The sequence below is a fragment of the Anoplophora glabripennis genome, unplaced genomic scaffold (genome assembly GCF_000390285.2).
Source record: "Anoplophora glabripennis isolate ALB-LARVAE unplaced genomic scaffold, Agla_2.0 scaffold115, whole genome shotgun sequence".
NCBI classification, from domain to species: domain Eukaryota; kingdom Metazoa; phylum Arthropoda; class Insecta; order Coleoptera; family Cerambycidae; genus Anoplophora; species Anoplophora glabripennis.
The window spans coordinates 1-12,986 of record NW_019416234.1 but is presented as its reverse complement, the minus strand read 5'-3'; the positions used below and the strand labels follow the sequence as shown (position 1 = coordinate 12,986).

Below are 12,986 nucleotides of genomic sequence, written 5' to 3'. Positions count from 1 at the left end.
ACTCCCTGCAGATGCCCACCGCTGTGCGATCCCTTTAAAAAAATATTTAAGTTTTCAATAAACCACCGCCAGCAAAAAATATGACAATTATTATTGGTGATCGTTAATTTTGGCTGCCTATTGCAATATTTGTGAACTGAAATAGTTACCGAATGAGTTTCACTTCTATTTCTTTGTTACCATGTGCTTTTTGACATTTGTGTTTGGTTTATTTTTTGTTTTTGATATATTTTTACAGTTTATCTTTCGATATACTATGTTTTTGGGAATTTTTTTTTTGTGTGGAAAAGCCCATTCTGATTTTTGGTCAAATGCTTATTTTGACAGAAAAGGTTCCCATAGCATTGTATAAACATTTGTAAGCTATTTATGATCGCTATGCTGCCAACGTTAATAAACATTGCCAATTTATTTTACACAAAAATATATGTAAATCATAATTTTTACATGTTGAAATTATATTTTTGAAATTAAATATTTTTTGTACATTACGTATATTATTAAAAATGTGCAACTAAAAATTTATCTTGAAAAAATAATAGGTGCCCGCTGCCAGACCGTCATTCTAGAATGTGTCTGTTTTTGCGCCTAAGAAGGCACAAAAAGATTGAGAACCCCTGTCCTAGACGATACAAACACACATGCGACACAGCGCTGTAGTACCCCTCCGATTGCACGGGTAGAAAACAATTTCATGCACCTTTCCAAAATTTACCTGCCGAGCCACCCAGATAAGACGTTTGCCGCCAAAAATCCCCTGTTCCCTCAGACGAGGATGAAACGCATGCACCATTTCTCCCCGAGGCCGCCAACAAGTACAAGGAGTGTCAAAATTTTCGTTGACCTTTCCAAAAAATGGCGAAAATAAAAACAACCCAGCCATTAGACTCGCATTCCTAATTTTCATTAGGGTATGTGTTAACCAAAATAATTTTAAGCCTTTGGACCCTTAAGTGACTCATAATCATGGAAGATATTTCATATATATACTTCAGTAATTTTTTTTATATACAGTGAAAATCGGTTATAACGACCTTCAAGGGACCGTTTGGTTACGGTTGTTATAACCGATAGACGTAATAAGCAATTACCTAGATATATTTTATTTAAAATTTTTATAGAAAAAATGAGAAACTTACAATACGAGTCTTCAAGTACATGCTTAATTTTCAATGAATTGTTTACTTTATTTGTATCCTTCCAAATTGTTGAAATCGTAGTGTGACACGCCACATTCTTTTGCTTGCTTGCATTAGTTTCTCCATTTTTTAATCTCTATGGTAACAGGGTGTTTCTAAATAAATGCGAAATATTTTAGGAGCCGAAGTTATTTTATGAAAAAAAGTTCAGTTCAAGTAGGTTTGTTTCCGAGATACAGAGGGTATACATTTTAATTTTTTATTTACTTTTATTAGTTATTTCAAAGATATTGGTTCGAAATTTGAAAAATGCTTTGGAGAAATAAATGTACCTTTTTTGGGATTATTCGAATATTTCTACTTGCACCTTTAAGGAGGTTTATTGGGTACGAAGGTACGTCTAAAGTCTCACGAAAGTTTCTGTAGATTCGCTAGTGACTAAAGTGGCCTTTATATTTGGCAACGTTGCACTTGGCTGGCATGCTCGGCATAGCGTTCGCTCGCTCCCGTTCGATCATTCTGTTTGTTTGGACACCTGTGAATTTCAAATAATATGCTACGTCGAGACCGCGATCGCGCATATGGAGGATAAGTTAGTCAATGGCAACAGTTTGAAGGAGAATTATTATAAATTATGTATCTTACAAGTACCTAATCGATTTCTACAAGCTGTCATACGGTACCTTAGATATCGGTTTCCTATTTATACAAGTTGCTGTGGAAACTGTTTGTCAATTGTTGCGCATTCTAAGTGGAAAGACCAAAAAAATCTGCATTCTCATAAGGCTGTACTAAATCGTGAAAAATTATTTTATTATCGTCTCTTAGGTATCCAAACTATAGTACGATCATATTCGATGCAAAGTAATAAATCATTGCCTGTCAAGGGAACCAATGAAGTATGCCTTTAAGGGTTTTACAAATTGAATAATTTCTTTATACATTATGAAGGGACGAGGGGATCAGTTCAGGTCTGGCACCCTTGTTGCTACAAAAATTCCTTTATTCTGATAAACTGTTTATTTTAAATGTAATTTATTATAAATCCAATTTGTTTCCTAAATTCCACATATGTACTACATTTTACCTCTGTACGCGCCACTGTTGTTTACTTGTTTTTTGGAAGCGCTCTCTAATTGACGGCAAAACTCGCCAGGTTAGTATTTGACGTATAACCGACCAGTTCGTACACTCGATGCACCTGGGCGACTACAGCTACTACCAGAACACAGTGCGTATGCAGCGGTATTTCAGATTTTACATTGAATTTCATTTTAAATTTGAAATGATTTATCTTACGCCTCCTAAAAATGATGACACGATTTTTCTTTGATAAAAGGCCGACAATTTTCTGCTCTACTTTGCATCGTATACGATCCTACTATAGTCATAATTTTTTTTGAGGATTTTCTTCATATTAATAAGCTTATATTAATTTTTTTATGAATATTTGTTCGTCAATTCCAAATCAGATAAACCTCCTTAAATAAAAGATTAACAAAACCTACAATAAAATATGTTTTATTTTTTTCCTAAAAACAGTGCATCCTACGAAAAAAATTGAAGAGACCAATTTCACTCAGAATTAATGGCGGATTTCTAAAAAGATATGAAAACGGGAAAAAGTCAGTGCCGTACCATTTTTTTTTTATTAAAAATGATTGTGGCATTCTGGCACGAATGTCACTGGTGCAAGTAGAAATATTCGGATTACCCTAAAAAATACACATTTCTCCCTCCAAAGCGGTTTTCTAATTAAACCTTTGAAATAAGTAATAAAAATAAATAAAAAATTAAAATTTAAGCACTATATCTCGGAAACGAAGAAAATTTCTACCTACGTTTATATGAACTTTTTTCACAAAATAACTTTGGCAACCACCCGATAAAATATTTCGCACTTATTTACAAACACCCTGTATGTGATTTTTCTTCTTTATTAAACACTTTTCTCTTCGACATTGTGATAGAAAGTGGTAATTAATGCATATAAAATAACTGTATGCGTAGATAAGTTGTAATTTGTCCCAAATGTACTAACTGGTGTCAAAAGCATGGATGCCGGTGGGACGGGCGGAAGAGCGGTGCATTGGTTTTAAGGCCGTATTGGTCATTATAACCGACAGATTCTATGGTAAATGTATATAAAAACACGTCGCTAAATCTGAAATGTCGTAAATGGTGTCGTAGTAAACGATATTTTCAATATGGTATTTCTATAGGATTAAATCCGGACTTCCAAATTCCGTCGTTATATCCAATAAAGCAATGTCGTTATAACCAATTTTCACTGTATTATTCTCCTAGTTGCTCAGGAAAATTTATACAATTTTTATATCTCACACTTTTTTCTCTGACCATATATTGTCACTATTCTGCAACTGAAAAAAAAAAATTGAAACTGCAAGCAGTATTAAATTATTATTTAATTTTCTTAGAAATTAGGGACAAATAAATGGAAGTAAAAGTAATATTTGAGTTATATGCATTTATTATATATAATCACCTGATTTATAATAAATCTACAAAACATGGAATATATTCTCAATATAAACTCTTGTATGTCTGTAAAAATTAGAATATAACAATTTTTATTTGTCTAAGTACACACATAAATAATACACAAAACTGAACTGTGGCCTGTTAAAAATTATGCATCATAATTTTAATTTTTTTTACACAATACAATCATAAAATACTGATATCAGTAATGGTCTAATTTCCCCAAAATACTGTATAGATATTGGAAAAATCTAAAATTACAGAAGTGCAATGGAATGTTTTGTTTGGAAGTTATATCGAAGAATTTCACCTAAAATATTTTTTTTACATTTTAGATTTATTTTAATTAATTCTATTGAGATCACATTCTCAATTTTTTTTATTACTTCAATATACATAATTTTGTAATGAAAATAATATACCGAGTAATTTATGTACAGGGTGATTCATTAACAATGGGAAAATCGAAAGCTGAAGATACTACACGTATGGTAACCATTGGCCTTATCCGAAAGTTGAGAATTTCCGAAATACAGGGTGTTGAAAGTTAAAATTTTAAATCGTTTTTTTGCGACTATTCTGAAAATATGTAGGTTAATAACTTGAAAATTTGTGAAACTATATTTTTTTAAGCGACGAATAAAATGCGTGTTGCAATTTCAGCGTTGTTCATAGAGGGCGCCACTTACGACCAATTTTACCGAAAATTTAGTTAATAACTTTTTACCCTGTATGTCTGAAAGAGCAATCATTTTTCCATTAATTGTGTACTCCTGTTTTATTTCGGTATCTCGATCCATTTTCGAGAAAAATCGATTTAACGAACACTACGTTTCGATAATACCAGAAATTAAAAGCGAAACAAACTGTTTCTTCATGTTATTACAACAATTAACGATAAAACAAATGAAATACGTAATAATGATTTAAAGTAATTGTTTGAAGAATCCGCCGTTGACATTGATACACTTTATACAACGTTTTCTGAGAGATCTTCGAGTTTGAAACAACATATTGGGATTGCGTCTGACTTCGTTGGCAGCGATTTGTATTCTTTGCCACAACTCTTCACGCGAACCAATATATTCTTTCTAAACTATATCTTTCATTCGAAACCAAAAAGAAAAATCAAGAGGATTGAAGTCTGAACTTCTGGGTGGCCAAGCAAAAATGCTCACATGGCCAATCCAGCGATTTGGAAAAACTGCATCTAAATATGCACGCAGTAACTGAGAAAAATACGGTGGAGCTCCATCGTGCATGAACCACATGTCTCTTCTTAAATAAAGTAGAACTTCTTCAAGCCGTGGAAGCATTTTTGCTTGGCCACCCAGAAGTCCGGACTTCATCCTCTTGATTTTTCTATTTGGTCTCGAATGAAAGATATCGTTTACAAAGAATCTATTGGTTCGTATGAAGAGTTGTGGCAAAGAATACAAATCGCTGCCAACGAAGTCAGACGCAATCCCAATATATTGTTTCAAGCTCGAAGATCTCTCGGAAAACGTTGAGTAAAGTGTATCAGTGTCAATGGTGAATTCTTCGAACAATTACTTTAAATCATTATTACGTATTTCATTTGTTTTATAGTTAAATGTTGTAATAACATGAAGAAACACTTAGTTTATTTCGCTTTTAATTTCTGGTATTATCGAAATATAGTGTTCGTTAAATCCAGATACTGAAATGAAACAAGAGTACATAATTAATGGAAAAATGATTGCTCTTTCAGGTTTTGAATCAAGTTTCATGTTAGACATACAGAGTAAAAAGTTATTAACTAAATTTTCGGAAAAATGGTCATAAGTGGCGCCCTCTATGAGTAACGTTGAAATTGCTACACGCATCTTATTCGTCGCTTAAAAAAATTTAATTTCACAAATTTTCAAGTTCCTAACCTACATATTTTCAAAATAGTCGCAAAAAAACTATTTAAAATTTTAACTTTCAACACCCTGTATTTCCGAAACTAACAACTTTCGGATAAGGCATGTTTGTGCTAATGGCCACCATTTCACGTATAGTATCTTCAGCTTTCAATTTTCCCATTGTAAATGAATCAGCCTGTATATGGAAAAAGTTTAGAAACATAATTTTAGATTTTGAAACGGACAAAAATAAAGTGTAATGTGAATTCTGTCACTCAGTATATTAAGACTGAAGAAAGTTACCTATTTAAGTCAGTTGATTCCATATTTTTTTCACTAACTTGCAAATTTTAAACAAGCTGCATTTATATAATATTTAAACTTTCTATTCTACGCTTGTCAAAAATTTGCTAAAATATTAACTACTTTAATATAGCATATACTTTTAAATAACCCATTTTAACATTGCCTGTTAATACATTTAATATTTACATACTAACCAGTCTAATGTCAAATATTTTACCTTTTCTTAATGAGAACTTTTTTCTAATTGATATCTAATATACACTGAGAAAAGATTTACAATTATGACGTTGAACGATGCAGAATATTTTTTCACTTAATAAAAATGTTTTTTTATTAATTACGATAAATATTTCTTGTTGTTGGTAGAGGCTTGCATAAAAATTGTCTAGACCAGATTTTCATTGAAAAAAGGTAAAGTATTTAAAAAAACTTGATGAAACACCATTATTAACGATAAGGAGGACAAGAAACTTAAAAAAACTAAATGTTTTATCTGTCGGTAACAAATGCATATTAATTCCTCCTAGTTTTTCTTAATGTTACGAATCAAAACAGTAAAATTCAAAACAAAAACAATCATTTATATTTTGATATTATTTTATAGTTTGTTTTTGTATTTTTTTAATATTTATTTTGATTTGATTTTTTTGATAGCGATGACTATTGAAGTATTAAAATGTGTCAAGTTTCTTGCCCGCCCCATTTATTGTTTAATCTAAAAGGTACCTATTTAAAATTTATATGAAATCTGATATGAATACACAACTAATTAACTTTTGATTTATTATTATTGGTGGCAGATATAAAAACACTCTAAAAATGTATTGATTTACTGTTACGAGAAAAATTAATTTAGATAAAAGTAATATTTTGCGATAATTCACTCCACCGATTCACAGCTCCAAATATTTTCTGCTTTTTGGCAGTGTAAATAAAATATCACAAACAATATTTAAGTTTAGTGTCAGCTTTGGAATGAACCTAAGAAATTTTATATTTTTATTGTTCCCAAAATAACCACTTTGTATTCATGAATTTTTAACATTCAATTTTGAAAATAACCATTTGAAATTATTTTACAAGGAATATACCATTAACTTACCTTAGCTTACCGTCATATTGAGCTAAATAAATGCTCTGATATAGTAAAAAAATTACAGGTCACCAATTTAGAATTTTGTCATTTTCAAAAATATTTAGAATATTCAGACAGAAATTACTCCAGCCTGTAAATTTTACTCAGTAAAAAGTAACAATGAATAATAAATTAATTTCAAATATTAATCTCAAAATAAAAGTAATTAAATTAAATAATAAATAAAATCTTATTTTGAAAATTCCATAATACATTTTTAATAAATTCATAAGAAACAAGTTGGAAGTGCGACAAATCATGAGAAAGTATGCCTAACGAGATGGAAGTACCAACAGAAACCACAGTTAAATACATATAAATATATACAAAAATATATATATAAAAACCGTTAACAAAAAAAAAAACTATAAAATTTCACTAAAAATCTAAATTAAAGCCAGCATCACTGTCAAAAGAATTCAACAACTCTTGATCTGTAAATGCCCCAGTGTCACCAGTTGCCAGGTTATCGAGGAATTCAAAATTAAAGTCTGCTTGGGGATTGAAACTGCTTAGAGCGTTGCTCTGGTTATTAGACTGGCCACTGACGAGTTGATTGTTCAAGTTACCTTGCTGTTGCAATGCCTGATTGGTTACCGTTATTGATTGTGACTGTTGCATGTGGATACTTGACATGGACATCTGAAAGAGAAGAAAGAAAAATTCCAAATTAGGTGAATTTATTTTTCAACATATTCAGGGTGTCCCACTAAGATCGGCTAGGTACAATATTAGGGAAAATATAGGTCCTAGAACATTGGGAAAAAAGATTTGATGAATAAATCGACCAAAAGAAATTGCTGGAAAGAGTTTTCAAGTTCGTAGCTCGGCCGCTGGGGGCACAATCTGCATACCTAAATCAAACTTAAATTTTTCTCAGAAATGTTTCCTACTCAGGTATATTAATTAGTACAAATATGGATAGTCGGATTCACTGCGTATAACTTTTGTTATTGACATTTTGTTCTATCTATCGACAAAAGCCCCTAATGTCTGTTCAGAAAAGTACATTTTTTTAAGGATAATGTTATACCTACCTCGTTGGAAAGGTCTTTTCATGCTTTATCTCTTGGTGAATGCGTAATGTCATTTACCTCAATATGGAAACCTCGTTATTTCAAAAGACTGCCGTTTTATGGATTTTTCTCAAAAATTTTAAATGCAACGCTATAGTTTTCTTTACATAAATGAATTCAGCACAAAAAATTGATGGCTACAGTATTAGTATAAGAAATTTCTAACGAAAGTGTTGTTTATTTATTGGCACTATTTATCCAAGTTTAGGTTGTTTCACGTTTTCTTAAAAAATTAAAACAGCAGGGTAAAACTTTTTATAGGTTAGTTTCATGAGTATCAAAATAGCTGCATTTTGACGCCAAAAAGGGTTCGATATCTTTTTCTGTTATCAAGTTGTTCGCAAATTAGTGAACAAAAAATAAATAATGATAATGAATCGAGGAACACAAACTTACACTATATGTTCATTAATTTTTTGTGCTGAATTCATTTATGTAAAGTAAGCTCCATAAAAAAGAAACATCCATAAAACGGCATTCTTTTGAAATAATGCCTTCTATAGATTTCCATACTGAGGTAAATGACATTACGCATTCACCACGAAATAATGCTTGAAAAGACCTTTCCAATGAGGTATAACACTAAGGGCTTTTGATGAGCCAATCCTTCAAAAATTGTATTTTTCTGGTCAGACATTAGGAGCTTCCCACACCCCTTCTGTCGAGAGATAGAACAAAGTGTCAATAACAAAAGTTATGCGCAATAAATCCGGCTATCCATATTTGTACTATTTAATATACCTGAATAGGAAACATTTCTGAGAAAAATTAACTTTATGTTTTGGTATGTAGATTGCGACCCCTAGCGGCCAAGCTACGAACTTGAAAACTATTTCCAGCGATTTAAACACTAGCGATCAATAGCATATAAAATATTCAAGACTTATTTACTTTATTTTTAGTGATCGTTACTGAACTTATCAGTCGGTGTCGAAAAGCACCAGCAGTGCAAAGTTTGCGTTTGTATTTTTTTTTTGTCTAGTCAAACACCACGAATTGGAAACGTACCACCAGACGAACATATTTTCTGACACTAAATGAAGCCAAATGCATGAAAGTGCAACGAGTCGAAAATGCTGTAGATACAGTCCGACTTACACAAATTAGTACTAACATAGTGTTACACATACCTGCGAATTCTGTTGTAGTAAACTCTGTTGCTGCTGCTGTTGCATATGTAACACAGCATGATTCATGTTGTTCATTTGTGCCATGGGACTGTTGCCTTGGGTCATAACCTGCCCCTGGCCCATTCCTTGGTTTAGGGCTTGTTGACCGCCGGTCATGCCACCAGAAACCATACCTTGCTGTGTTCGTATTTGCTGGTGTTGTAAAGCAGACATCTGCTGCATATTGCCTGAGTTCATGTTGAATCCTGTAAGAATATTATTTAAAAATGTACATGTTCAAAGTAATGTCCATGAAATGAAAGAAAACCAGGCGATCATAATAATGATCAGTTACAATTCAGGCTTAATATGGCTTTCACCCACAAAGTAAATATATTTACTAATTCAATAATAAGAGTAAAACTGAGATGTGTCGTCAAGGTTTATTGATTACATCTTTAAGTTATTGCACCATGCATAAATTTTACTGTATACAAGGTTTTCTATAATGACTGTATGAGAAAATCTTCAAATCGGAGGAAAATCAGTGATGAATTCAGAAATCGTGAACAACCTTACCCACCTCATTATAAACATCGTACACCACGCCCTCCCTCATGAACTAGGTAGTTTAAACAGGACCGGTTTCTTAAACTTCTGCTTTATTATGCCTTTCGGACTATAAAAACCAAATGACGTCATACACTCTACATTTGGCGGACGAGTTAATAATATCCTACATTTTACATGCTTGGTACATGGCTTACACTGATATGAACACCTCTGCCACTAGAGGGAGAGATAACGAAAGTACTATGAACGTCACTATCTAAGCTCATTTTTGTACTGCGTCTAGAAATTATTTATGAACTTATCGGAGGTTAAAAAAAAATATCCTACAAAGGACTATGTTTTACAAACGCATAAAGTGCAACATTTCCAAAAGCACTATAAAAGAAAATATGGGAAGAACACAAAAGCGGAACAACTTTACTAACACAAAAAAAACCATGATTATCATTCGAGAAGAAAACGACTCTGATTTTCAAATAATAATAAGGACATTAAAAGACTCATGTAAATTCAAAGCAAGTTCCAACCTGCAGAAAGCTATTTGCTGTCATAAAACAAAATTCTGATTGTGCTTGTGAGCCAAGAACATTACATAAACTATTACGCTTACGAGGATTTGTGTGGTAAATGTTAAAGTAAAAGAAAAATTCTAATCGGAAAGCCTAACGTTGTACATTCGTGATTAAAATGTCTAACAGCTATTAAAAAATATCAAAAAGAAAGACACTTTATTGTGTATCTAAATGAAACTTGGTAACATGATGGTACAGAAATACTAGCAGAAAATGTCATTGTCTTTGTTCAAGATTTTCTTTGCGTAGTCCAATATTAATCGTGTAGGTTGGTTCGGACTGTATTTTTATGAAAGGGGTAGAACAATTTTTTTTTCTGGCCTTTTAAAAAAATGCTAGTCAACTAACTACTTCTCAATATACCCGCCATTTCTGTAGTTATGTCCTAATTTGAACAAAATAACCTTAGTTAGGTACATGAAATTCTTCACCTCCATGGATATATTCCAGTCCCCTTGTGTGACTTGAACCCTAATTGAGTTGGCTTAGACGTCAATTAATATACAAAGCCATAACATCACTCAATTATTATCAGTCACTAATTTAATAACTGACAAGGCAGGCAATAAAACTGGTAAAACCGACTAGCAGAAAATCTTATATACCTAAATCATATTATTAGTATCAAAGATAAATATTGGGAACTAAACAGAAGAATTTGAGATTATATGATAGTGAGGTAACATCTTCGAAAGAGAACGATGATGACAATGATTATATTTGCAAGAAACTTTTGTACCAGATTTTTAGTATTTTTCAAGGAAGGATTTTTTGTACTAGATACATATTGTACTTTATATATTTTTATTTTTCTGCATTTTTATTTCTCACTGACAGATCCCCGCTTTAATCTGCAAAACACCACTCACAAGTCACGACATACTGTAACAACTTGCACGCATTGTATTAGCCGATGCTTGACCCCCTACTTTTCATTCATTTTGCACACTGTATTTAAATAATCGTACCTTGCTGGAAGTTAGGTCTCATAGGACTGAAATTAGCGTTTTGCTGTTGAGTCATGAGTAAATGCCTCCATTCAGAAGCATTGTGCTGGACAGATTCTATTCCGCCCATTGGTCCCTGCTGTCTGGAATACATAGCTGCCCTCTGTGGTATCTGCTGTTGATGCTGCTGTTGCTGCTGCTGTTGTTGCTGCTGCTGCTGCTGTTGTTGTTGAATCATATACATATTTGAACGAATCATTGGACCTAAAAAGAAGAAAGATGTTGATCTGATTTAATTATTTATTTTATTTATCCAACAGTGAAACACCAATTATAGGACAAAGTTTACAATTTTAACTACAATGTCAAAACATATAATATAAAAATTAAAAAAATTTAAGCTATGGAAATGCCTTCTGAACTCTAATGAATGAAAATTAAAACTTATCAAAAATCTATAGTCATACAGGAAGGAAATATGACATTAGAGTAGAACGAAAGGAATTTTAATAACCCTTTTACGGAGAATCTATCAAAGTCATATATTGCACATGATAACCCAAACTGGAGAGCAATATTCTAGCTTAGGATGGATGTATGCATAAAATAATGAAAGCAGAATATTATAATAAAAGTAAACCCCCAGATAATCTGTATGTTTCAAGATGTCTAGGTTGACTTTGTTGCTAAAAAGAGGGCTTCATTTTACACATATTTTTAATGATCATAAGATTAATTTGTGACAATTAAGGTGGTAACGTCGTTAACAAAAATGGAAAAGAGAAGAAAGTCCAGATTACAGACCTGTAGTGTCCCAGGAGTACATAGATACTGACCAAACTGAAATCTGATATTATAGTGATATATTGTAAATGAACTAGAAAGTTTTAGCTAATTACCCAATAAACTGTATATTTAAAATTATTGTAGAAGTATGTTGTGATAGTTAAAAGCCTTCGAAAAGTTGGTATTTATCTGTCTGTCTGTGCTGATTATTATCTTTAAAAAGGTAAAACATATAAAATTTGTTGTAATTGATATATTTTCTATAAATTCATGTTGACTTGACGATATATTTAAAAATACTGAAAAATGTTGAAAAATACGATTATTCAAAGAAATAGGTCTACAATCACTTATGTCAAATGGATCACCATTTTTAAGGATTGGTTAAATGCTTGTCACATTCTGCGCATTAGGAAAAATTCACACATTAAGTAAGAGTACAACAACAAAAACAACAGTTTCTTAGTAGAGCATATCTTTTTTTCAATAAATAAGTAATTAATATTTATTGTAATCAAGTTAACATCTTGGAATATATTATATCTCTGCTGTCCTGAGAAATGAAATTGAGTGATACGTCTAAAAAAATTAAAAAAAAATTTACAACACTCCGAAATATTTTAGGTTCAGTTTTAATCCTATTCCCCACACAGAATATTTGCTTTTAAGCACCCAGTGGCACCAGCATGTTATTAGAATCCGCTTATAAGTGTGTTAATTTAAACTCAATTTTAAATAATTACTGAACACTAGTTTCAAAATTTTACGTAAATGTGACTTCAGGATCTAGGTAGCATAAGGGTGAAATGCATCGGCATCGAACGAGTTAAAACCATCAACAAGAACCAAATTGATCATCAAGGCAGGCCTAGAAGTTCTGATAGTGGGTCAGCCCCCTCAGACCAAGAATAACCAAGACACGTCCTAGTTAGGGATAGAGGTGCAATGTAAATCTGTAACTGGCAGTGACCAG

At 32.0% G+C, this 12,986-nt stretch overlaps 1 protein-coding gene across 1 annotated transcript; it reads right to left on the bottom strand.

Annotated features, from left to right (window-relative positions):
- Positions 1 to 5,565: 5,565 nt before the first annotated feature.
- On the bottom strand, positions 5,566 to 11,468 carry LOC108904384 (GATA zinc finger domain-containing protein 10-like). The gene is made up of 3 exons (XM_018706910.1): positions 11,249 to 11,468; positions 9,157 to 9,401; positions 5,566 to 7,592 (listed from the first exon to the last, which is right to left on the bottom strand). Exons 1-3 carry the CDS (start codon positions 11,463 to 11,465, stop codon positions 7,329 to 7,331), a joined length of 726 nt encoding a protein of 241 aa, XP_018562426.1. The 5' UTR covers positions 11,466 to 11,468; the 3' UTR covers positions 5,566 to 7,328.
- Positions 11,469 to 12,986: the final 1,518 nt, after the last annotated feature.

Coding starts and splice junctions, on each gene's coding strand:
- LOC108904384 (XM_018706910.1), bottom strand. CDS start 11,465: ATGATTCAACAACAACAGCAGCAGCAGCAGCAACAACAGCAGCAGCAA. Junction 9,402..11,248: donor GAGACCTAACTTCCAGCAAG/GTACGATTATTT, acceptor ATATTCTTACAG/GATTCAACATGAACTCAGGC. Junction 7,593..9,156: donor TACTACAACAGAATTCGCAG/GTATGTGTAACA, acceptor CTTCTCTTTCAG/ATGTCCATGTCAAGTATCCA.